The 27,077-nt window shown below is 38.9% G+C and overlaps 1 protein-coding gene across 2 annotated transcripts in view; it reads left to right on the top strand.

Moving 5' to 3' along the window:
• Window positions 1-3,763: 3,763 nt before the first annotated feature.
• Window positions 3,764-27,077, top strand: part of LOC120539634 (protein FAM180A) — a 115,884-nt gene continuing 92,570 nt past the window's right edge. The window contains exons 1-2 of one of the 2 annotated variants that reach the window (XM_039769947.1): window positions 3,764-3,842; window positions 4,237-4,382. In XM_039769947.1, the coding sequence (XP_039625881.1) occupies window positions 4,331-4,382 (52 nt within the window). In that variant the 5' untranslated portion in view covers window positions 3,764-3,842; window positions 4,237-4,330. Of the gene's footprint in view, window positions 3,843-4,236; window positions 4,383-7,451; window positions 7,614-27,077 lie in introns of those variants that run through there. The other variant, XM_039769946.1, reaches the window with a different exon arrangement.

The following is a 27,077-nucleotide window of genomic DNA, read 5'->3' as shown; positions in this document are numbered from 1 at the left end:
CTGTAGCCAGACCTAAGAGAACGGCTGTGCTGATCAGGTAGGATCGGAACAGCAAACCCTTGGACTCAACACACCATTCATTCCTATTAACCCAAATTTAATTATATATTCAGGATAAATAATCTATATTACTAAACGAAGGTTGTATATATGCACTGATGGCAGAGGCCAGAAGCACCGAAAGCGCACGCGCACATCGCCTCAGCGTCAAACCCAGCGGCTTCCCACAGTCAGTAGGTGGCACCCAAACAACACAACACAACCTGTAAACTAAACTTCAGGTCACAATACAACCGCCGCCCGAACGCGTACACCACCGCATATACAACCTTCGTTTAGTAACTTAGATCTCCAAGCCGGGATCTACAGAAGCTCTGAACCATACATTGAAAAAAATTATGGGATAACCCTTATCTTGTACATACGAGTTACTTTCACGTACGTACGAGATAAACTTAGATTAAAATATTACAAAAGTGGGCTTCGGGGCTTCCTAATTACGACCTTACCAAGGCCATGGCACTTCAGTTTGATGTCACTTTCAGCGCTTGTAGCGCGGTGATGTAAAAAAGCAGATGGGTGGACTTTTATTCGTTAAAGGAATGTGGGATGGTTGGTAATGGGTTTAACATTAGCTTGCAATATCTGTGACGTACGTCAGGTAATGCCCAGAACGTCAGTCACGTAATGCCCATCGCATACCCCGTTACACTATGGTTAAGATTAGGCTTGTGGGAGGGTAAGGGTTTAGTTACGTACTTAATGTTTACAGGTATTCGTCTCCACACTCGTACGGAGTACCTGAAGAGATATGGTGTTTTTTTCTTCCTGGGAAACAATTTGGTACGTACAACTTACTATCTTGTGCCCACCACTTACCATAGCCTGCGCACCAGGTACTTTAAGGTCGCACCGGCCAATACTGCGTGTGCGCCGCATACATTCAGATGAGCACCAAATGCCATCATGTGCTGCTGTACATAATTTTCTGGAAACAGGAAATATCACTGAACAGTTTGATGTTTTCCTCACACAGTTACAGACCACAAAAATGGATATTGGCAAGTTTATAAAAGCAGGCTATGCATTCAAGCCCAGATTGTTAAATCCGCGAAGCAGCACTGGTAACCAATGCACTAATCTATAGTAAAAGGAAACGACATTAGTTCGCCATCTACTTACTAGCCCACAGCTTCTTATTCACACAAATTACGAATGGAATTCATATTTCAAGTTTTTAGTGCATGTGAAATTTACCCAGTCCAATGTGGGTTCACAAATTTGATTCTCTGGTAAACCTGGCACACTCAATCGCTTATCTACACCAATGAACTGTGGGATTTAACGTGCATCTAAAGAGTTAAATCCAAACTGGGCCACTTTAACTCCCACTGTTTTCAGACAAGAAATGTACCCTTGTTAAAAAGCCAAACTCGAATATCCTAGTCAAAACCACTGGCAAACCTGGCACACTGGGTCATCCATTGCATTGTGCAAAACGAACTGCGATCTTTAGAAGTACAGCAGAGATGTAAATCGTGTTGCTGCCGTTTTTATTGTCACGTTTTTGACAGGATGGATCACCAAGTTAAATTCCAGGTAATACTTGGTCGGGAACAGCATGAGAGAAAATGTTATTGAGGCACAAGTGCTTACGGGATACCATACTGACAATACTGTTTTGATTCCCAGAATTGACCTTACAAGTTCTGACCTGGAATTACCTTTTAAACTTAAACGACGCCAATTTCCCATTAAGGCTGCATTTGCCATGACGATCAACAAATCCCAAGGACAAACCATTGACAAAGTAGGGATTTACCTATCTGAGCCTGTATTTGGACATAAACAACTTTATGTTGCCTTTTCAAGAGTCTGGCTTTCGTGTGACGTTAAAGTGACGGTTTTAACTACTCCATACCAGTCAGAGCCGATTCAAGGACAGAAAACCATCTTTACCAAAAATGTTTATAAGGAAATTTTTGATTAACTATTTTGAATTTACCATTTTATGAATTTTTTGTTTCCAATTTACTTCATTTAAACCTTTGTACTCTAATATTTTTTTTACTTATGAGTTCAACAACTCAAAGACATTTTGGACTTAATGATATAACAATTAAATTTCAATTTTAGTTTTAATAAATTTGTTAATTTTAGTACAAATATATTTATTTAATTAAAAGAAAACTTTCCCAGTACACTTCCACCCTCCATGATTTTTCATCCCTCCAAAGATCGGCGGGAACAGAAAGTGATTGCCATTGTTGGATTTGCGACTCTTTACAGAATCGGGGGTTTACTGGTATGTAACTAAGAAACTGGACCATCTGGGACTAAATGAGGGACTGCACAATTCCTCTCAGACTGTATAATTCTTTGTAATGCTTATATCTGCTGTTATTGGTTATTATACAAAAAATATGTTTAAGTAAAAGATCAACTCAAAGTCTTTGTCTGAATTGCTACTAGTGAGGTAAGAATCTAAGATTGAGGTTTCCTTGTTAAGTTGCAGTCCCTTAAGGGCTTATGGAAATGCATTTTAGAAGTCATTTATTGTTGCACACTAGGATGAAGTAAAGTAAAAGTAAAGGCAGTCCAAGTCACTGAAGTAGCCCCGATTAGAGATCCCTAAGGTGAAATACCTGGGGTATAAAGTAGACGGCGAGACTGCTAAGAGATTACATGTAACAGTTGTATATACCATTTGTTTTTGACAACTCTTTCTATCACCAATTAAAAACAGAACCTAAACAAGGTTAGTTTACTTTGTACATTTAGTATTACTGTAGGTGCAAGTCATAGGGGATCTGATTACATGACAAAACAGATCGAAATAGCCAGATCTCACTAAGATGTGATGTCATTACTCATTTGAAGCACATATGCATTTATTTAAGTTTTCTTTTAGATAAATAGTAATCCCCTCACCATTTCAATATTGTCTACCTTTGCTAAAGAATGCTTTCCCATCTATGTTATAATGTATTTGGCCACTTTTCAGTTATTGCTATAAAAACATAACTACCTGGAACTACATAAAACATCAATTCTTTATTTTATTCTTGGTACTTCTGGTATTACAAAAGGACAGGTCCCATCTTTTCTTCAATGCAGCCAATGTTTCATAAACCTATGCTATCCTATGCAACATGTTAAAACTTCTAATCTTCTCAGTCTTACCTTGACTGGCACATGGCACAGGAAGAACTTTCAGACAACACCACCTGGTCAGTTCTTCTCTTCAGCTCATTAAATTCTGAGTACTGAACTAACAGTCCTTGTGATAATTCGCCTACCAGGCATTACCACCTTATAAGGGAAAAGTACCAAGAATAGGGTAAAGTCGACTTTTGCCAAATAAAAGTTAAAGCACTTACCTGTTTATGTCGTTAAAATGCAGGGTACGCTTTCAAGGTCATTTTAACTTTGGCTTCAGCAGGTTCACACAGCGGGACGCTGGATGACGTTGTGGGTACCCCGTCATAAATGCGAGCGTCTGTTTAGAACCTGCAGTTAGCAAAGGATGGGGTGCGGCGCGTTTAGTGTTTTTGCATGCATTAGAGTGAAAAGGGGATCCAAAAAAATTACCCTTACTTTTGTAGTGCTCAACGGCTTTTCCGTTCGGTCGGTATACGTACAAATTCGCGGCACGCGAGGCCACTAACCCTATTTAATACATGCCTTGCTAGTAGCCTATTTAGGGGAGCACCTGTGCAGAGAGCCCCTGCGTCAGTTGTGATTGGTGAAAGGGACCAGCGTACCGCAGGACTGGCTGAAGATTTGTTCCCCGACTATAAGAGGCACTTCCCCTTCAATGGGAGTTGACTTTTGACTCGGTGGTGTGTATAGCAAACGTATTTAATATACCAAACAATGGCTTTGGGATATAGTTGTAAATAGTTATATATCGATGTCCTCAAGTTGTAGTATTTTTTGGGTATGAGATGCACTTTTTTTTTCTTTGTAAATGTTTTTGGTGGATTTTTTCTTTGATTGTCATTGTGTGTATTCTTCCTGTTTATTTTCTTTAGGAAGACTACAGTTTTGTGTATACTGTATACATTCTTATATTTGTTGTTCATTTTGGGACTAGACAATTCACTGTATATATTGCTCAGTATTTTTTGATTGGGGCATTATTTTTGTATTTTGGTGTACCTGTAAGTAAAACCCACTTTTGTTTTGGAAATACCACCTTTTTGTGTTTGTGTCTCCATGTCTGACTTCTCTCAGATCTGACCTCAGTCAGTCCTGAACTGCAAGATGCCCACTGTGTAGTCTGGTGTCTGTCCATCCTTGTGTCCTTACTACTTTTTCCAGCTGGACTATGAAAACTAGATTCACTCCTGCTCCAGACAGCAGCCAAACTATCTGTCCAGGTATGTCTTCTGCATGTGCACCAGAAGTGCAACAAATTGCATAAAGCTCTCTGTCTGTCTAGAACAAACATAATTCTCAATTCCCTTAATAAGCATGCCTCCTTGAAGCAAAGCTGAGAAACGTTTAACATCAAACAGAGGACTTGAATTAGCCTCATTTTTAAAAGTTGAACTATAAACTGTTAAGCTTTTTGAAATTAATAAATGAGATATATTTAATGGAACTACAGTAGTGATCTAACACCAGTTTGCCCACTGAGTTTCTGTAATAATGTCACTTGCCTTTTCCCTGCTAGTACTCTTGTACTTTATTTTCCTGCTGTTTGGCTTTTTACTAACATAAGTACCACTTGGCTTGAGCGTAATACAACTGATCTATCAAATGTGCTGCACTTTAAAAGGATAACAAATGTATTTTTCAAGTCAAAAGTTTTTCACAATCCTAGTATTACTAACAGAACAAATACAAGTATGCCCTTGGGAATAGATTTTGGTCCAAGCAAGCATTTATCTGACTAAGCCTATGCCAAGTCCAAAAAATGCCTCTTTGGGGCACTTTCATAATAAAGTTCAAGTGCAGTCTCTAAAATTTTCCAAAATATTTTGGAACAAAACACAGCCTATAGTCTTCTGTACAAAATGTGGTGGAGATGGGTTCAACGGTGGCTTTAAAACCAATAACTTGCACAGTAATAGAATTGTCTGGAAAAGTATGCTTACTACTGTAATACTGTAATATCAGCGATGATGCTGGTTATTCACTTACTTGTCCTGCCAGCTTCTGCTGCTACTCATGCTGATTACCTGGCATATACTGCAATGGTTTACAGAGTTTGTTTTTCAGCCGCTCTCAAACACTTAGCTTTTTGTTCTTGTACAAAGGACAAGTATAAAGGATATAAAGCTGTAAAACATACTCTGTATAACGGCAAAGTCATTTGGGTGATTCAGAAAAAGATTCAAGTAGCTGTGAGGTATAGAGTGTTGTTGGGAAAACAGTTGTTTTGAATAGTGTGACTTAATGATCCCTCTCTAATATTAGTAGGTAGATCATTCCAGAGTTTTAGCAGCCCTGTTGTTCAAGTCTTTGCTTTTTCCACTGCTTGAAGTTTGGAGTTTTAAGAAGGTCATGGTCACTTTCATTGGTGGCTTCATGTTTTATTTGGTTCTCTAAAAAAAAGTCAACAGTACATCTATATGTAAGGTTAAAGTAAGTCAAAACAGTAGGTGGTGTTTGGTGGAATGACTGTATTGGGTGAAGGAGATCTGTGCCCTAAACTGACAACACTGAGCCAGATCCAGGACCTCTGCCTTGATTTAATGTTGGACTATTACAGGATACATACAAAATGACAGATGCATTTCAATTAATATTGTTAAGTAGGTAGTGGTGGCTCTGAGGCTAAGGATTTTGTGCGGTATCTGGAAGGTTGCTGGGTTGAATCCCCATTCCTGCCAAAAGAAATTCTGCTCTGCTGGGCCCTTGAGCAAGGCCCTTTAATTTGCAGTTGCTCTAGGGGTGCCGTATAATGGCTGACCCCTGCACTGTAGCCCCAAGGAGTACGTGAAAACTAACAAATTCCTAATACAAGAAATTGTATAAGGTGAAATAAAGAACCAAATAAAAAAAACTTTAAAGTGACACATTTTCTGTGGATTGTATAGGAAAACGTGCTCAAACAAGTCAAAGAAAGGTTCATTTTTTGAATGAACTAGAATACAATCACCTGTGGGGGGAGTTTTAATCTCCATTGACTTATCACTTTACTGTACCTTAAAACACACTGCACTTTATATTCAACAGCACTTAATTTTTACAGAAAGGAATACCTTAATAGGGGCTAGAAGCTGCTTTAACTCATGAGCCACACTCTTACTAGGATTCACAGATATGTCAGCACTGAAACCACTCCTTACCAAGACATGAATGTAGCAGTCCATGTCCTGAAATAGTTTAATCTGAAATAACACAGCTCATTATATTAACACTCATCAGTCATTGTCAAATGTCAGTAAACAGTATTGCAGAAAAACTGCACATAAATGCTAGATGTGAAACACTTGCAACTTGAACGATTCAAATTAGGGTCACACAGCAGGTTTCATATTAGGTGGCTATAGCTTTAATTGTTGCAGACTTGTTTGTTTTCTTAAGCCTGGTGCGATGCTTGGGAGCGGAGGGATGGAATATGGCAAATCTGACAGAGATGTCTTCTCTCTCTGGCAATAGTGATATCTCCAAAAATGTTTTTAAAAATGTTTCCTTTATAGGGTGTCTTTGATGGCTCGTTTAAATAAGGTCTTGTATCAGCTGAAATTGGAGAATTGATAAATTCCCATAGTCTGGATAGTTGTCAGTGACTTTATATTTAGTTGCAGTAACTTTGAGAGACATGTTGACTTACAAAGCCCAAAGACCTTGTTTCACATTTTCTTACATGCATAAACACACTGGTTAGTTTTTCTGAGCTTAAACATATATATGGATAAAATAATAACACTCTTAATAGTTATTTTTAAACTAGTCTTCCCAGAATTCTTTAATCTATATGTATACATTCAAAATTCTTATGCTATCTTCTATAATGTATCCTTTGAGTTATTATCATGTCCTTGTATGTATCTGGAAAATTCCTGCGAGATTCCTGCTAAAAATAATGCCAGGTTTAGTCACATGGTTAGTTCACTTAAATGCAACATCTAAATAAACCTGAAACAAAAATTCACAAATTACATATTAAATGTTGTAAAGCGAAATGGAAATTTATTATCTTTATGTCCACTTTAATTATTTTTCCTCACTTCACTTTTAAAAGACGGACTTCCACTGCAAGCAAATTTAATCTGGACTCTTAACACGGTGTGTACTGACAATCTAGAAACTCCAGTAGTTGGATTATCCCTTGAGCAGAGAGTCTAAAAGAAAACAGCTGCCAACAGTTTCGGCACTCATTCTGATCACTTCCAGATGAAGTAAAAATCACAAGGTCTGGAAAGCAGACAGTGAAAAAAAAATATAAAGAGTCACGCTTAGAGAGGCAGAAATACACAGCAGATAGGCTTGTTATTTTGTTTTATGCAAGAGTGTTGAGCACATGTGGATGGACACTGAATAAGCTGCAATCAATTGTATCTATTTTTCTTACGAAGAAAGAATGCATTGGATAATCTTCTTTATTTCCCTTTTTTATTACAATGTCTGTGTATGTACTGACCCTGAAAAGAATAAAGGTAAGTTAATTTGGTTATCTAACTTTTTTGGTTTTACATATTAATGTGAATGTGACATTCCATAATTACTATTATTATCTGAAGATAAAAACAAAAAACATACAAATAATTCAAATCAATACACAAACTTTAATTGATAAAAATCCCTGCAAAGAAAAATTTTAAATTCGGAATAGCTAAACCCAGCAATATGTAAGTATGGGTATTTGCAGTATTTAAATGCTACATAATTAAATCACATGTTTCTTAAGGATTAAAATGGCTAGCTGTTCAATGTAAGATCAACAAAATATAATATACTTAAGGCAGTATTTATTTTATTGTTACATCATAGAATTTCCATCTGCTGAGTTGATTTAAGTAATAAATGTTAAGTTTTAAACCTGTGCAGTTTATTCCCCATAAAAATATGCACTTGTTAAATACTTTTGTTTGAAAATTCACTTTTTAAGCTCTCCATGCAACATTTCTGAAGAAATGCCTAGATGATTTGTTTTTATTTGAAAGGATAACTGCCCATCAATATCATACTGTAGTTTTCTGATGCTGTATTCCTAAAGTAAAGTAAATCTATAGTTAAGTATGGTATTATACAAATGATTCTTTTAGTTTCAACTATTTAAAGTATAGCAGACTTACAAAATCAGTGCACTTGCAGTTTGTGTTCACTGAGAGTAGACTGTGTTTAATTGAAAAATTTAAATTAAAATAAAACATTTAAATTAATTCAAAAATAAAAAAAATAAATTACAAAATGAAGAAATTCAGACCAAACCAGGATGAATTGCATATTACAGGCCAAGTCACTGTGTACCCAGAGAATGTAAAAGTGGGTGTGGATATAATTTAAAAGCCCATCATAATCTTTTTGTCTGTCCCAACATCAGTCCTCTCTAAAGAAGTTCAGTGTACCCATTTCTGAAGAAAAATGATCTCATAAAGAGCAGTAAACACATTTAAATGTTTTCCCAGAAAAGTTAACTTTTTTTTTTACATAACACGTTAAATAACAACTGGCACGCTGCTGTATTTGATTTATGCACATTTATAAATCATGTGACCCACTCACAGGAAAGTTGCCTGAACCCATTAGGTGGGGTTCCAGTCAGAAGGAGGAAAAATTCTTCTAATGTCTTATTCAGAATTTAGGCCAAGAAGAAAAGAGGATGCAGATTTTGTTGGCATGCCACGTATCAGGGAAAAAACATTCCCAGAATCTGTCCTAACAGGGCTGCAACCACTAGGGAGTGACAGTCATTTAATTTATATTAAGTGCACAATTGTAGAAGTTTGAAGAAGGTAGTGCTCTGTACAGGCTAGGGTAGGCAGTCAAGAGCCTTTAAGAGAATATAAAGTATCAGGGATGCATAAACATCAGGGGCCACTAAACCATATGGTTGCAAGGTTGTTTACCATTGATTATAAAAATCTATCTTGACTTTGTGAATTATTGCATAAATGAGATGGATGGGAATCCCATTTAGGGTAAAAAATTGTCACACAAGGAAGTTTCAAGGAAGATGTTGACAACTCTCCTGGAGAGACAGAGAAGAATAATAATAAACAATAAGATATACTTTAAAGAGCTAAGCAAATTGAAATCCAGTTGAGAGAGTATACTAGCTGATCTCTCACTCAGAAGGGTGTATCTGACAACTGTTGGTCATACCTGTTCATCTGTGTTTGTTGTTTTAATTTCAGATTCTGTAAAAACAGACACTCGTTCTGAGCCAAAGGTTAGAATTTGATGATATTGAATGTAAGCACATCCTTTAAATGAAGGTGAAGCTTATCACCCATCATATGATCAGCTACATAGTAGTTCAAGATATTATGTATACTAAGTGATGGGTACATATTTTTGATTTTTAAAGTTTTTCATTGACCTTTTTTTAAAAAAAAATGAAACTTTGAGTTAAATTCTTTTTTTGAATTATGCTACAGACAAAATTTTGTTTTTGCTCTTACCGTTTTGCTTTATGAATATTTCAAGGATTTAATGTCTTCCTTAATGAGCTGATATTTACTCTTCAGTAGTTGTCCTTGCTTTTTAAAATATTATTTCTTTGTGACAAAGTATTTTGCAGCATACATTTAAATAGATTGAAGTTGAAACCCTTTATAAAGTTGATTTTTATACAGTATCTTCCCTTACTCCCAATAGCAGGCTTCAATATGTTCAAACATCTGAAATTGTGAAACAATGTATATCCAAGAAGGCCTTAGCTTCACCACTGTATTTGGCAGGACTGCATATGGCTCAGTATAGTTGATGCAAAGCATTCCATGAGGTCCTCCCACACAAAACTTTTACTGTGTTATAGGATATCACAAGCTAAAATGATATGACTTCTCTGATTTGCAGAAAAGAAGAAGGTTGTGAGAACTGCTGCACATGGTAGAAGGGGGTGGTAATATTATCCCTACAATAAGAATGAAAAACAAAATAAAGAAACCCAGGTCTTCAATGAAATGACTATGTTTATGTGTTAAAAGCTATCACTGCTTGGCTAGTTTTGGACCTCAGTGTATTGGATGTACATTCCATTATTGTGCTGTCTATATTCAGTGACATTTTCAGTAAGTTATGTGATGGCAATAAGGATGTTTTTATTTTATGTGATAAAAGGACAATTCTAATTTTCAACTTCTGTGCTTTTACATACTTACAGGTGGAAATGTCTGAGGTTTTAATTGGTGAACATCAGGACACTTAATTGTGAATACTTAGAGTTTTTCTCAGTTGCTTTGGTGCATTTCTCACAACAGAATTGCAGTTCTCAAAACTGCTCGTTCAATTCCCACAACCTTTAGTCATATGGCCCAATATACAGGATCAGCAGCAATTGTAGAGAGCATTTAGAGTTTCAGTATGTATATATTGTTTTTGATGTTGTAATTTTTTTTCCTGCATTTTACATGTTATGCATAAAGTATTGAAATGCATTTTTTTGTGTTTCAAGTGCAGTGCATGGTGTGTCACCATATACCTGTGCAATCAATAAAATATTCTTCTTGAATCAATTTCCCGCAATCGGTGTTTTGTATTTTTACGTTTCCTGCCCTTGTCATTCAGATGTTTTGTGCATCAGAAAATGTTTAGATTGTGCCAATTTTATATTGATAACATGACTTTACATTTTGGCTGTCATGTCCGTGGACGATGATTCATGGACTTGGCATTTTTATGGCACTGACATATTCAGCGATGTAAATACTTGCTTTTGAGGCATGGATTAAGGATTTTGAAGAGGTTACCTGCTTTTGCTGGTCATCCATGATGCCATTTCCACTAAGTGTTTTGAGAAATGCACTCGCTGTTATGCAAATGTTAAGTCTGTTGTGAGAAATGCACCAAAGCAACTGAGAAAAACTGTAACATAAAATTATTTTGTAGTTATAATAGTATTTTTCTGGAAAGTACATGTAAAAGTATAAAATAAATTATAGTACTTATAAAACAGAACATTTTTTTCATTATTCTTCTAGTTGTTTAGTTATAAATGATTTAATTCGGAAGTTTAATCCGGGATGCTATATATGTTTTTCCATTTGGCAGATTTATTAGGATTGCAGTCTTAGTGCATTTGCAAAGCCCTGTCAAATACAGCAAAGACAGTGTATTTCCCCAGTGCACTTTATGTGGCTCAAGATAGAATTTTGATGTTTTTGGTTGAGATAAATTAATCTCAACTAATTAATTAACCATAAATTTGCACGGAGGCTTCCAAGTTCTTTCAGCACCTCTTCCATTGGGTTGACTCATTACCAGTACTTTCACTATCTATTACACCTATCAAATAAAATTAAACAGCAAAAATAAAACACACCAATATCATATCTAAGAAAAAGCAGTGTATAAATGAAAGTAATTCTCTGTAAATATTGATTCACTTGTATAACACAGCCACACAAGAAACTCCTTTGTTTTAAATAAATAGCATGCATATTAAAATGCACAAAAAATAATGAAAATAATTTAGAATTGCCTAAATTTTGATTTTGTTTCTTATCAGCAAATCTCAGTTTATTGTGTCTTAAAATACCACTGTACATAAGGAGGAATTTATATTTAGTGTATTCATCCATTTTTGGATTATGAAATCTTAAGAAGCCAGAATTTATCTTAACATATGGCTGGATCCTAGCATATTTACTCTTTCATACTAGGCTAAATGAAGGAGCCAGTTAATCTAACACATGCATGCTTAGAATGAGTGAGGAAATCTAAAATAAGCTGAGATAATTTATCTGAACACAAGAAAAAGTGCAGGTTCTGCAATAACAATAAACAAGGTGGAACTGAACCTAGATCTCTGCATCTATAAATTCCCTGCATCTGAGTCATAATTGTGCCATAAAAGGAGTTGTTTTTAAATTTGTATTAGCTCGTAATATTCAGGAAAAATATAAGGCATAGTTTAGTAATTTATTTTGGGTTACCAAGTTTATGTATTATACGTTAGTGCTGACAAGTATTATTATACTAGCATGGAAGTCTGTATGACTGCTTGTATCCTCTTAATGTTATTCTGTCAATGTTTAAAGAAATCACATGCCATAGATATTATCTGAGTTATCTAAAAAAAAAAAGAAATTTAAATGCAATGCAACTTTTCAGTATTGCCTACAAAAAGAACAAAAATATTTGTTTGAGCATATTCATTATTGTCATATAATGTTTTTACACATTCCTTTTACCATGTTGTCTAAGCTCTCTGGTCTTTGTCATATTTAATTTTAGGTTACTAGATTACATACAGATTTTAAAGAATTTTGATATTTAAGCATTTAAGTGCAAAAAAAAATTTTAAAAAGCCAAAAATCACTAACTGGGTGCCATGTTGTAAATGAAAATAATTTGTAGAGACTCTGCTCCACCCGTTAGGTTTCTAAAGTAACTGCGGCCATCAATCTGTACTACTCTAGACAGACTAAAGAATAGCAACTGATCTTGTGAAAGGGGAGAACAGTGAGTAATGTTCTAAATATAATATATATCACCCATTCTGACATCAAAAGATTTTGTTTTTATGTCTGTACATATGTACATATCTGTCTTGTTGAAACAGTGCTATATTGCTCAGAACTAGTACCCGATTCTATGCGCTCCCTGCTTCATTGTCAGAAGTGAAGTAGACAAGAAAGAAAGGCTGCTGGCAATATGTATAGTCATGTCCCAATTTTGTATTGTGCTGCCTAGAGTTAAACAATTTTTCCAAAGCACCACTGCAATCTTTCATTAGCATTATCTTTAATGTATAAGGTACACTATGAAGCAGTTTTCTGTTTAGCTAGTTACTCATGATGTTGGCTGTCTCTCCTGGCTTTCTCCCTTTGTTGATCACAGAGTTGCTTAATCCAGTGAATTAAAAAAACAGCCAGTGCAGTTGCAGATTCCATTTAAACTCCCACAGCAATGTAAAATGAAATGGAAAAAGTGCTAGTACCCAGGAGTGCTGTTTTTGCCAATGTGAATACTAAAGCTTCTGGAGGTGAGGCCTGTGGTGATCCAAGAAGTGGTAGCTGCAAAAAATGTAAACATATGAAGTATGCAATATAAGAGATGAAGGGCACAAAATATTAGTACTGGCAGCATTAAGAGTTTGCACACACAATTGTCTGTACTGAAAACGTAAGCATTTAAAATGATGGTGGGTGGAAAAAATTCTCAATCACTTCTGAGTGTATTATGTGATGACAGTGGTGGTGTACACAGCGGACATTTTTAGTTTAAAAAAATAGATACATATTTTAATACATATTTCATACAGTATATACTGCATGTATTGTAAAAATTTATTTGGTTTCAGCTCAAGTACTACCAGTTTTATTAAACAAATATTATAAAATCAGTGCTTTTTACATCGCTAATTTGTACACTGGGACAGATTTAGGCTAGCTGTGATCATGAATATTAAGTTCCAGCAAAAAGGATTAATCCACATTGTGCATTCATTCCTCAACCTTGTGAAGATGGGAAGAAGTCAAAATAAGGCAGAAACAAGTCAGAAACTAGAATAGCAGCATCAGAGCTGAGACAAAATGTGGAAGTGGTACGTTCCTGTGTTAAGGTATGCCCAATTGAATATATTTAACATAATTATTAAAAGCACATATTTAAAGTAAAAAGAATGTAATGTTTCCATGTAATTTGTTGAACATCCATTGAGAAATAATTGACAATTCATTCCACTAGCCTTCACTATCCCTTAATTTTAAATTTATACCTAGCTTTTCCATATAGTCAAGTCTGTTTTAGTGAATCTCAGTTGTTGATGCTGCTGCCTCTCATATTTTCCAATCCACTTTTTTTCAATTTTGTGTGTATCACCTTTTGTTCTGTGGACACCAGTTGTTTACATTTTCCACCACTTGCACTTCAGCACTAATGTAGAAGCCAGTAAATAGATGCTTCAACAAAGCATTGGACAAGATTGCAGTGAAAACAGCTAGAATTAGTTAACCTACATGTGTGTAACCTGGATAAAAATGGATTGTCAGAATAAACTATTCTGTTTTCTGTTTTGCTCCTGAAGGGAAAGTTGTGGAGCAAAGACAAGAGGATAATCAGACTTAGGCTGCCAATTGTGTGTGGTAACTGCTACTGAACTATCAGATAAAACAGATTATGCTGCCATGATAACTTTTCTGAAAGCAAAAACCATTCATAAAATTATATTTTTGCTTAATTTCCTTGAGTGTTTTAATACTAGATTCCTAAAAAACTTTGAAGATCTTCTCATGCCCCAGACATCATATGGCTGTATATAAGTCAGCCTATTTTTCCAAATGTTTGAACATAAATTCTTGGACGTATTTATGCAAAAAATTAGAATTCTGGGAAAATATGCAAAATCAAAGCAAAATTTACAAACAAGTGTTAATCTTTGTTAAACATTTCATGTTTAAGTTCAGATAAACTAGCCTTTTGTGTATGTGCTTGTGACATGGGGCTTGGCATCTTTGTTGTTTAATTTAAATCTCATAATTATCATAAAATAACCAGGTTGACAGGGGCCAAGACCAAAAGCAATTCTCTGTCATCAGATTTTTGATTGATATTGCTTACTAAAAATAACCATCAAGCCATGTTACTTTACAGCTTTTGAGAGAGAGAGAGATAATATATAATAATAGATAATATATAGCTATTAATATGAGATATATGAAACAGTGTTAGTATGAGAGAGAGGTGATGTAAAGAGTTGTAAAGATACAATGAATCATCATGTTGTCAATGGATGAAAGTACAGTGACACATACAAAATGAAAATCCCCTAACAGAAAAGAGAAGAAAGGCTGTGGTATGATGCATTCTTTTAGAGATTGCCTTAGATGAATGCACTCTTCAATTAATATGGACACCCATCTCTTGACTGCACAAACATTGATTTAAATCAGTAAGTTTTTCTCAGATTCTGACTTCTAGTATTTGATGCCAGGATTCTCTGCATATCCATATAAGTATTGCTGTAAATAAAGTTTGAGAATCATCTCATTGAAATTGACATTTTAATGATATTATCTGTCTTGAGTAATGAGCATTAATATAATGAGCTATGCTTGACCAGGTTAAGTTCTTTTAGTGGTCGTTATTCGAATACAGACTGCTGTGACTTGGCAAGAGAAAGCTTTGAAGCTTTCTGTTGGAATGTTTGTGCAGCCCGTTCAAATGTAGCTAACTGGGTGCAGAAAGCCACATATGTGAATCCCAACAAGCCCAAAAGGTCTTGAAGTGCAAAGGTATTTTGAAGTGTAGCCCTTTCATGGGAAATGATTTAGGTGCTTGAAGGATGTTGGCGTTCTGGCAGGATTGTGGCTTGTGAGCAGAGTGACTTTTGGCCCCTGGCTCGGGTACTGAAGTTGAGGTAGCCAGCCTCAGCCATTGTTAAGGTATTCTTACTTTGTATTTGAGGTTATAGATATAGCCATCTAGGTGCACAATGTCATATCTGTTTCCCAGCCGGGGCTGTGACAAGTCTTTGGCGAAGCATGATAATATATTGGTTACTTATTTTGGAAAACAAAAATAAAATAAAATGTTGCCATCCCATTCTTTTTACATTATTCGGCAAGACCTTCAACCCCATTTTCAGCCTCCCTATAGGTGTCATCTCCTTCACCTCCATCTTGGTGCAAGTTTTCAATCAGTCATTCTTTCTTTCACTCTACATACCCAAACCACTTTAAAATCTTTCTCCTCAGCACAATGCCTTTCACCTCCATATTAAGTCTTTCTCAACATTCTTCTTTCTCTCAATCTGTGACGCTCTACTCATCAAGATTTAAATTTTCAGTTAAATCTAAATTTACATTTATTTTTACATGGTCTCATTGCTGTTCTTTTGAATTGTAATTTATGGTAAGTCATCAACTATCAACTTCCAGACAGTGTTCAGAAGCCAGAAAGAAGGCTAAAAGAATGTTAGATTATATGACACAATGTGTGGAGTACAAGTCCAAGGAGGTTATGCTCAAGCTTTATAAACCACTGGTGAGGCCTCATCTGAAGTACCTACATTTTTGGTATCCAGGTTACAAAAGGGACACAGCAGTGCTAGAAAACATCCAGAGAAGAGCAACTGGGCTGATTCTAGGGCTAAAGGGGACGAATTATGAAGAAAGAGTAAAAGAGCTGAGCCTTTTCAGTTTAAGCAAAAGAATATTAAGAAGTGACATGATTGAAGTGTTTAAAATTATGAAAGGAATTAGTATGGTGGATCAAGACTGTTATTTTGAAGTGAGTTCATTAAGAACACAGGTACACAGTTGGAAGCTTGTTATGAGTAGATTTCGCACAAACAAAGTTTTTCTTTACACAGAGAACCATAGACACTTAAAATAAGCCACCAAGTAGTCTGGTAGACAGTAAGACTTTTAAAGATAGACTTGCAGTTCTCATCCAGATTGTTCTAATGTAAACATCTACTGTACATAAGTCATATATTTTAGGATATACTGTACAAAGCCTTGGTTATGGTATGTAAGATATATTTCATTTACATTCTTGGCTATATGATACAACTGGGATCTACATGTTACGTTATGATTATAAAATAAAATCTTAAAATGCTGTCTGTAACAGTTACATGTTTTCATATGCTATGAGAATATCTTTTAAAGAGTAATAAGTGAAAATGGCAGTCTAATGCACCATTCAAGATATTCCCTATCCATCAGAATTCATTATACAATGCTTCATTAACTAAACCCACTGTGTATTATAAAGACTATTAAAAGAAACTTTGTGCAGGCTACTACATGCCCAACCATATAGAAGATACAGTATCCTTAAAAGCTTTCCAATACAGATAACTAAATCAAGATTTTTTTCATTTCAAACTGTAAATTTTAAAAGTATTTTAAATACTAAATTATGAATTGTATTTTTAAAGAGCTGCACTGAACAGGCCATTCTTTTCTACAGTTATGTTTCAAGCATCATTCCTCAATCCAACAATCAACCACTCTGTGTAAGAGCCATTTTCCTAGTTCTATAAAATTTATGAATATTTTGCTAGATGATAATGCATAAAATATGGGACGTTCCTATAGCCCCCGTGAATAGAATTGTGTTGGTATTTTCCTGCCATTTCTAACAGTTTTGACTAAAACAATAATCTCCAGTTAGTGTCTAGCCTTGCCTTGTGTAAGGTACAGAGGCATACAGTTTTTTTAACCGTGTCCTTGTTTGTGCTCACGTTCGTGCTTGCGCACTTGACCGTGCCTGGGCGCATGTCTATGTGCCAACGGCCTACGAGCCTTTTGAGTGTGAAGTAACTCTTAAAATAAAAGATTTAAGTGTTGAACCATATGTTTAAGGCATACAGAAGAAGAAATTAAGAACCTTTAAGTATAGAAAGAAATAAAGAACGTTTAAGTATAGAAATAACCAAAGTTTCTCAAGAAAAGCTAAGTTTATAGAAGATACATTTTTTCCTTTTTTTGCCTTTATTCTACATGTGTAACTATTTTTCTTTTTATTCTTGTGTGGATTATTTGCTTTTAACTTTCACTAAATATTTTAAAACAAACTTTTGGACTGTGAAATTTCTTTGACACGCGTCTTACCCGTGCCTGACTTCGCCTTATACATCGGCGGCTACACTATGTTATATGTATTATGGGTAATTGTGCTTTGAGTGAGGCTTATAAGAGTTCATACTTTTATTAAAAGCAAGTGAAATCTTATTTATTGAAATCTTTTATTTTTTATTGGAGTGGCTTTGATAGTGATGGCTTACATCCCTAAAAATGAAATTTACCCGGCCTAATAATACTCAGGTAGAAGATATAAAATAAAATAAAATAAAATATATCTTGAAGTTCTTACATCTAATAAAGTATTTACTTTTCACATGGCGGCATGAAGTTTGTTTCTAGATCTTTCTTAGAATTGATACATTTTTTTCCTTTCCTTTCTGCCTTTTTACTGGCAATTATAGTTCATTAATGTATTGAGTTAAAACAAAGATATATGAAATATATTTGCCCTTAAAATGAGAGAAAAAAATCTTGGATGGAAGTTAAGCAAATAGCACAATAACAAATATTGATTTAAAAGGCTTAAACTGTATTTTGGGTGAATCCACATGAAATGTAGGTGTTGCCTTTGAAAGTTCTTTAACCTTTGTAGTCATATTTTTACACTTTCCCAAGCCTGCTTTCTCCCGCTTATAAATATTGTAAACCTCAGGTGGCTTATTAATATGCAGGGAAAAACATTTTAATTCATTAGCATTAAGTAAACCTGTATATTATAATATTTTTGTCAAGATTTTCAAAGTACAGTATAAGCTTACTACTCTACAGCTGTTGCACAGACTTCCATGTAATCTGGTGAACATTAAAGACATGTTTTTTTGGCATACAAAGATGTAAATTGCTTTACATTCTGTTATTTTACATAACTTTATAATACTAGTATTCCAGGCTAAACTGTGTGGTCACAAGATGCAAGGGATTTCAAATTTCCAGAATAAGTAAAAACATTGTAGAGGGAAGACCTTTTTGCTATTGTGTCACACAATTCTAGAATAAGTCCTGCCATTATTAGTCCTAGCATTTAAATCCAATTCAATTACTTTTTTAGTATGGCATACTCTAGGTTTACATTTTGTCTTTTTTTATATCTATGGCAATGCATTTTATTTGGTTTTAACTAAGTCTTCCATTTCCCCTTTCTTTTTCATGTCTTGTACCTTATAATGGAACTTACAATATTAGTATAGTATACAGGAATGAACTAAATTGAAAGTAACACACATATTTAAAATCTGATTTTTGTGACCTTCTAGCATGATTTTTTTATTATTAACACCTTTAAATCAAGTGGAAGACATTGTACTTTTTAATGAGCAGTGGTGAATGAATCTTGCTGAGTAGCTTTCTCTCTTTCACCATTCAGTCATGATCTGAGATCCTTGTTTTGTTAGCTGAAAATCACTCTGTCTTAACAATAATAAGTAAAAACACGACTTCCTGCTATTCAAAGTAAAAACACGACTTCCTGCTATTCATTCTTTGAATGGAAAAAATTAAATATTACTTTAAAAAAAAAAATTAAATCTGGCTTTTTAAAAGTACAGAATCCTATGACAGAAACAATAATGCCAAAGTTTGGGATTTCATTGTGAAAACGTTGAGTTTTCAAGCTTTTTCTGCCAAGGGTTTCATCTTCTAAGTATGTGTATATATATATATATATATATATATATATATATATATATATATATATATATATATATATATACTGTCACGCACGCAGTAGGAGACATGGACGGATTCGGAAAGCATCTGGGAAAAACATTCGCCGCAGGGAATGGCGGGTATTAACTTTCTCCCTCTGCTTCCTTGTAGGAAAAAGACCTCCCTCCTCCGTGGCGGGTTTGACCGCAGTGCGGCACTTCCGCCTTCCTCCGCCATCTTGCCCTGACGTCATCCTTCCCATCCTCCCTCACGGACCTTCCCAGCATTCCTCCACTTCCGGCTCCTCCCCAATAAAATGGCTGCGACGCCAGGACTCGGCGTCGCATTATGAACTTCTAAAAGTTTATGATTTTGACCTGTTTTTTTTGCTGTAGAATATACGGGGCCGGAAACCCCAACACTTCATGCTGTCTCTGCTCGTCCTTTTACATCTGGCGTAGTCGGCAGGATACAGAAATCCCGGAAATATGACGGAGGGACAGGACCTGAACACCATGCTGCAAAACATGGACGCCCGGCTCCAGGCACTGCAGCAGGCGCAAGCCTCCACCACGATGGAGCTGGAAGCCACGAAGGCCAGGTTGACAGAGGCCCAGCGGGTAAGGCCAGACCCGCGCAAGCAGACGCCTCCTCCTTTGGTCCCGATGAGTGCTTTTGAAGACATTGAGGCCTACCTAGGCGTCTTCGAACGGACGGCCACCCGGAACGAGTGGCAGCGGGCCGAGTGGGCGTCCATATTGGCGCCCTATCTGAAGGGACCCGCGCTGCGGGCCTATTATGACCTCCCTGAGGAGGAGGCCGCCAATTATGACCTCCTCAAACCAGAAATACTGGCGCGCTACGGCATCACCCCGGGCCAGCAGGCGGCTGAATGGCGGAACTGGGTCTTTGACCCCGAAAAGCCTGCCAGCGCCCAGGCGTTCGAGTTCTGGGGTAAGATGGGCGCTGGCTACGCCAGAAGGACCCCAAGCTCGGAGAGTGGTGGAGCAGGTGGCCTGTGAAGGCCTGGTCAACTCGCTGCCCAGTTCCCTCGCCCAGCAGGTCCGGGGACACGCCTATAAGGATATGCCAGGCCTCCTGGACGTCCTGGAGCGTCAACTGGCGGTCCTCCGACTCGGCGGGTCAGAAAGGCCTGCTCGGGGGAACCGACAGGGACGGGCGGCCACCCCCGAGCCCTCTCGACGTGCTGCAGAAGCACCGCCGATAACCAGAGAGAAGCCGGGCCCGCCGCGCTGTTACAAGTGTGGCGAGACCGGCCACCTGCTGCCAACCTGCCCCCACAACTTCGCTCCAGAACCCATGGATTGCACCTGGACGTCGTCGGAGAGGTACTGTACCCCGCCGCATCCCTTGGCGAGTCCGAACACGGGAGTGGTATTGTTAAATGGGAACGCCGTGGTGGCTTTGTTTGACTCCGGCAGCAACATTACCATTGTAGCTCGCCGTTTTGTCTTACCGCGACAGTGGATAAGCCAACGCTTGTTGGTCACTTGTGTGCATGGGGGGACTAGGTCATATCGTTCCGCTCGCTGTTATCTCACCTGGAGGGGAACCAACTCAAATGACGGTCGCGGTGCTGCCGGAACCCCCCTTCCCAGTGATTTTGGGACAAGACTGGTCTAAAAGGATCAGCGGTAAGACATCCACCGCCCCGGGCCTTGTTGGATCTTGTTATGAGGGGCAGTGGCACCCCTCCCGCGGTCTCCACGCCGTGCACAAGGGCAGTCCCTAATGGCGCTGGTGCCTCGGGGGACCTTTCCGCGACTACGGACCCGACCCGGAAGATTCCGCCGGGAAGGGACTAGCCAGGGAACTCTTCCCGGGCCCAGGCCACAAGACCCTCTCGGCGGCCTGGACCATCAGTTCCGGTCCACGCCTGCCTCCTTTAAGAGGGAGCAGTGGAATGATGACTCCCGCGCCGCCCGAATGCTGTCGTTCTGCCTAACAGCACACAAGCGGACGGTTCCACACCGCGTGAGCCCTTCTTTGTCCTTGAGAACGATCTGTTGTACCGAGTGGCAACCCATGAGGGCGAGGTGCGGAAGTTGCTGCTAATTCCGCGTACCTTCCGGCGGGAGGTATGCGAGTTGGCGCACGCTCACCTCCTAGGCGCCCACCTTGGGGCCGAAAAAACACTGGAGAGGATTAAGCTCCGGTTTTACTGGCCGGGGATCAATGAGGAGGTCCAGCGTTTCTGTCAGTCCTGTCCGGAGTGCCAGATCCGCCAGATTCCTAGAAAGGACCGTGCTCCTCTCGTCCCTATACCCCTCATCGATGTCCCCTTTGAAAGAATAGGGGTCGACTTGGTAGGACCCTTAGAGCCCTCAAACCGTGGCCACAAGTATATACTAGTCATGGTGGATTATGCTACCCGGTACCCAGAGGTGGTTCCCCTGTGCTCCGCTAATTCTAAAAGCATCGCGACGGGAATTGGTTAACGTGTTTTCCCGAGTAGGCATACCCAAAGAAGTCCTCACGGACCAGGGTACGCCCTTTACTCGGATACGCTCAGGAGGTAGCCAAATTACTGCAGATAAAGCACCTGAAAGCGTCTGTCTATCACCCGCAAACGGACGGGTTGGTGGAACGTTTTAATCAGACGCTTAAACAGATGCTCCGCAAGGTGGTCAGCGCGGACGGCAGGAACTGGGACCAGCTCCTCCCGCTCGTGCTTTTTGCCTATCGGGAGGTACCTCAGGCCTCTACGGGCTTCTCCCCGTTTGAATTGTTATATGGGCGACAACCCCGAGGAATCCTCGACATCCTAAAAGAGGGCTGGGAGGCTGAGGCCCTTCCCTCCTCCAATATTTTAGAGTACGTAGCGCAACTGCGCGATCGACTCACAAAAGTCAGGCCCCTCCTAAAAGAACACGTGACTCGTGCGCAAGCAGCGCAGGCCCGGTGTTACAACCGCAACTCCGTCCTCAGGGAGTTCCGCCCAGGGGACCGGGTTATGGTTCTCATCCCTACCTCCCACTCTAAGCTGCTCGCTCACTGGCAAGGGCCTTACGAGGTTAAGGAGAGAAAAGGACTCGTCGACTATTTGGTGAAACAACCCAATTGTCGACCGAGTGAGAGGATCTATCATGTTAACCTGTTGAAACCTTGGAAGGATAGGGAGGAGCTGCCCGGCTCCCATAGGTCACTCTCCCTTTCTCAAGCACGACTGCCCTCAACCTCGGCGAAGAGCTGACACCCAAGCAGCGGCAGGAGTTAATCCAGACACTCCGAGCCATCCCGAGTGGTAGCGAATCACCCGCCGGACCTCGCTGATTGTCCACGATATAGTTACGGACCCGGGGTAATCGTCCGGAGAGGCCCTATAGGCTCCCGGAGGCAAAACGCAGCGCAGAGGTTGAACTGGAGGTGCAACGTATGTTGGACATGGACATAATTGAGGAGAGCCATAGTCCCTGGTCCAGCCCTGTTGTCCTCGTCTCCAAGCCGGACGGCTCCTGGAGGTTCTGTAACGACTTTAGACGTCTGAATCAGGTCTCCAAGTTCGATGCCTACCCGATGCCCCGCATTGACGACCTTCTGAGCGGCTGGGCACGGCTCGGTATTGACCACCCTTGACATGACAAAGGGTATTGGCAAATTCCCTTAACGGCATCCGCAAAAGAAAAAACAGCCTTTAGCACCCCTAGCGGGCACTGGCAATACAAGGTCCTCCCATTTGGGCTGCACGGGGCGCCGGCCACCTTCCAACGTCTGGTGGACAGAGTGCTGAAGCCCCACCAATCCTATAGTGCCGCCTACCTGGATGACGTCATCTATTCCGCACCTGGGAGGAGCATCTATTGCAGGTTGCAGCTGTCCTCAGAACACTGGCTAAAGCCGGCCTCCGCATAAACCCCCGAAAATGTTTCTTTGGCTTAAAGGAGGCCAAGTATTTAGGCTACCTCGTGGGACAAGGACAGGTGCGCCACAGGGCTCCAAAGTTAAAGACATCTTAGAATGGCCCGTCCGAATACCAAGAGGCAGGTGCAGGCTTTCTTGGGGCTTGCGGGTACTACCACCGGTTTGTTCCCGCTTCTCCGAAAGAGCGGCACCCTTGACTAACCTGACAAAAAAGGGCGCTCCCCTATACGTAGTGTGGACCGACAAGGCAGAACACGCGTTCAGTGACTTAAAAAAGGCCCTAACGTCGGCACCTGTATTGCGGACGCCCGATTTTGGGCTCCCGCTTATCCTCCAGACCGACGCTTCGGACACAGGCCTGGGTGCCGTGCTGAGCCAAAGCGTTGATGGTGTTGAACACCCTGTGATGTACCTTAGCCGGAAACTGATGGACCGGGAGACCGCAGTGCGGCACTTCCGCCCTTCCTCCGCCATCTTGCCCTGACGTCATCCTTCCCATCCTCCCTCACGGACCTTCCCAGCATTCCTCCACTTCCGGCTCCTCCCCAATAAAATGGCTGCGACGCCAGGACTCGGCGTCGCATTATGAACTTCTAAAAGTTTATGATTTTGACCTGTTTTTTTTGCTGTAGAATATACGGGGCCGGAAACCCCAACACTTCATGCTGTCTCTGCTCGTCCTTTTACAATACATATATATATATATATATATATATATATATATATATATATATATATATATATATATATATATATATATATATATATATATATACACACACAACCCTCTAAACTCCCCCAAAGTCCAGGCCTATCCAAATGCCTCACTCTTCAGGCTGCCTCCTTCTCTCCTCCAAGACCTTGTCTTCCTTCGCTCCCGACTCCAGCCAACGAATGGAGGGAGGCGTCCCCTTTTATCCCCACCTGGTTGTGCTCCAGGTGCCTCCCGATAATCTTCTGCTGGCATTCCCCAGTGTGGCGGAAGTACTGGCTACGCACCCAGAAGCACTCCGGTGTCCCTGGTCTTCTTCCCCCCAGCACTTCCGGGTGCGGCGGAAGTGCTGAGGGCCAGGACTCCTCAGGCATTTGGACACCCCCTGGCAGGTTGAGCTTCTAAGATCTGTTCCCGTGGTCCCCAAAGCCACCAGGGCAGTTGCCCCAACTTGGTCTGGAGGAGGCGTAAGCCCTCCTCTGGTCCCCCTGGGCATCCCGGCTGGTGCCACTCACCACAATATATATATATATATATATATATATATATACATACATACATACATACATACATACATATATATATATATATATATATATATATATATATATATATATATATATATATATATATATATATATATATATATATATATATATATATATATATATACACATACATATATATATGTGATTTGGAACTGCTTGCAAAAGGATACTATTAAACAGATAAGTTGAATATTTTGGCATCATTATTTTAAAATGACTGTCTTATTCCTATATTTGAAAGGTCCATCATAAATGTTACTCTTAAAAAACTAAAAAAAATATGCTGGTTATGTTTTGAAGAATCTATGTGAAGCTTTTGAGTATTAAAATTATTGTCACTAATGCAATACACATAGAAACTAAAAAAAGAAAATAAAACTAAAACCAATTTAAAGTACAATTAATATTCTTTGAAATAAATAAAAATGCCTCTATTACTTATTTACTATTGTGTAACCAGCCCTTAACATTCACTTTTTTGGATCTTCTTAACACCTACAAATCATCAGTAAAGTGGTCTGAGGTGGATTAAGTGAGACATGTTTATTTTGATATTATATAGTTAGTGTAAGTTATTTTACCAACATGTCAATATGCCTCACTGCACAAAGATTAATAACCAATCTACTGATGTTTTATAAGTGTTATATAAACCAAATGAAGCATTTGTTACATACGAGTACGAGTAAATGAGTAACAGTTGGCATTTATGCAGTATCTAAACTAAAGTGTTACCTTTAACTGTTTTTGTTTTATTTCTTTCTTTGTATTTGCATTTGGAGTCCTTCCCATTTCTTCTGTTTAAAAAGAAAACAATAAACAACCAACCTACAGCAGCCCTGTGATTAGATGTTGTCATAAGTTAACTGGCCCTCCCTATGTTCTTATATATTTTTCTTTTATGCTGGCAACTGTCCACCTCTGTGTCATTTTACACACCTGTAAAACATTTGTACAAGATCCCACACATAAACTGCATGTCATGCTATCCATATGTTCACCTACTGATATCATATGTGGGTGCTTAGTTGAAATGCTTGTGCTGGAATGCTGCCTCTATGTGTTGGAAAAGCTGGAATGTAATAATGTTTTTCTTCAAGTGTGGTGCAGAGGTTGCTGGTTTTCATGGGCGTTTGTGGTATACTGTGATATACTATAATAATAATAATACATTTTATTTATATAGCACCTTTCCCATGCTCAAGGCACTTCACAGAGTTTAAGAAAGAACATCAGGATATACAGTATATAACATTGTACTAAACCAGATAAATAAATAAAGAAGAGTAAGATAGTAAATTCAGAGAAAAAAGCCTAACAGACAACATAATTGATGGTCTAGCACACACACACACGGGTTACATGAGCATCGTGACATAGAGGTTAACTGAAAGAAGGGTAATAAAGTCAGGTAGAGCTAAAAGCCTTCCTGAACAGATGAGTTTTGAGTTGTTTTTCTTAAAAGAATTCATGGAATCAGCTGATCTGATTAATTTCGGTTGGTCATTCCAGAGTCTGGCTGCTATACAGCTGAAGGCCCTGTCACCCATGGAGTGTAGATTAGTGTGGGGCACAACAAGATTGCCAGAATCAGAGGACCATAGTAGGTGAATGAACACATAGTGATGGAGAAAGTCACTGATGTAGTTTGGCGCAAGGTCGTTTAAGGCTTTGTAGGTTATTAGTAGGATTTTATATTTGATTCTGTAAGACACAGGGAGCCAGTGAAGGTGAACCAGGATGGGTGTGATGTGCTCACTGCTGCTGGTTCGAGTAAGGACTCTTGCAGCCGAGTTTTGAATAAGCTGGAGGTGTGATATATGATTAGAAGGGGCACCTGACAGTAGGGAATTACAATAATCAATGCGGGATATGATAAGCGCATGGACAAGTTTCTCAGCGTTAGAAAAGGAGAGGAAGGAACAAACACATGATATGTTACGGAGGTGAAAGTAAGAAAGTTTCTTAATGTGATTTATGTGGGTGGAATAAGAAAGGGAGGAATCAAAAATGACACTAAGATTCTTTGCAGTAGAAGCAGGTCTGATGAGATCACCACCAAGATGGACTGGGAAGGAGCTCATTTTATTAAGTTGCACTTTAGTCCCAATTTGCAGGAGTTCAGTTTTGTTGCAATTCAAATTTAAAGAGTTCTGCTCCGTCCAGGTTTTAATTTCACTGAGGCAAGTTGTGAGCTGAGAAAGCTCTGATGAAGTTCCACTGTTAACATTGAAATAGAGTTGAGTATCGTCTGTATAAAAATGATAACCCAGTCCAAATCTATGAATAATATGGCCAAGGGCCAAGGGTAAGCATATAAATACAGAAGAGAAGAGGGCCGAGGATAGAGCCCTGAGGAACTCCTTGTGTGAAAGGCGCTTAGCTGGATCTGCTGTTGCCAAGACTAACAAACTCTTGTCTATCAGTCAGATAGGACTTGAACCACTGGAGGGCAGTGCCAGAGATACCCAGCATGTTCTCCATTCTGGACAGTAGAATGTCATGTCTGACAGTGTCAAGTGCTGCACTGAGGTCTAACAGAATTAATGTGCTGGTTTGCTGCCATAAGCAAATCATTGGTGACCCATAGCAGAACAGTTTCACAGCTGTGCTGTGCCCTGAAACCAGACT

Source organism: Polypterus senegalus, chromosome 11, assembly GCF_016835505.1.
Source record: "Polypterus senegalus isolate Bchr_013 chromosome 11, ASM1683550v1, whole genome shotgun sequence".
NCBI classification, from domain to species: domain Eukaryota; kingdom Metazoa; phylum Chordata; class Cladistia; order Polypteriformes; family Polypteridae; genus Polypterus; species Polypterus senegalus.
Note: the sequence above shows the minus strand (reverse complement) of the source record. Positions and strands in the feature narration are given on the sequence as shown.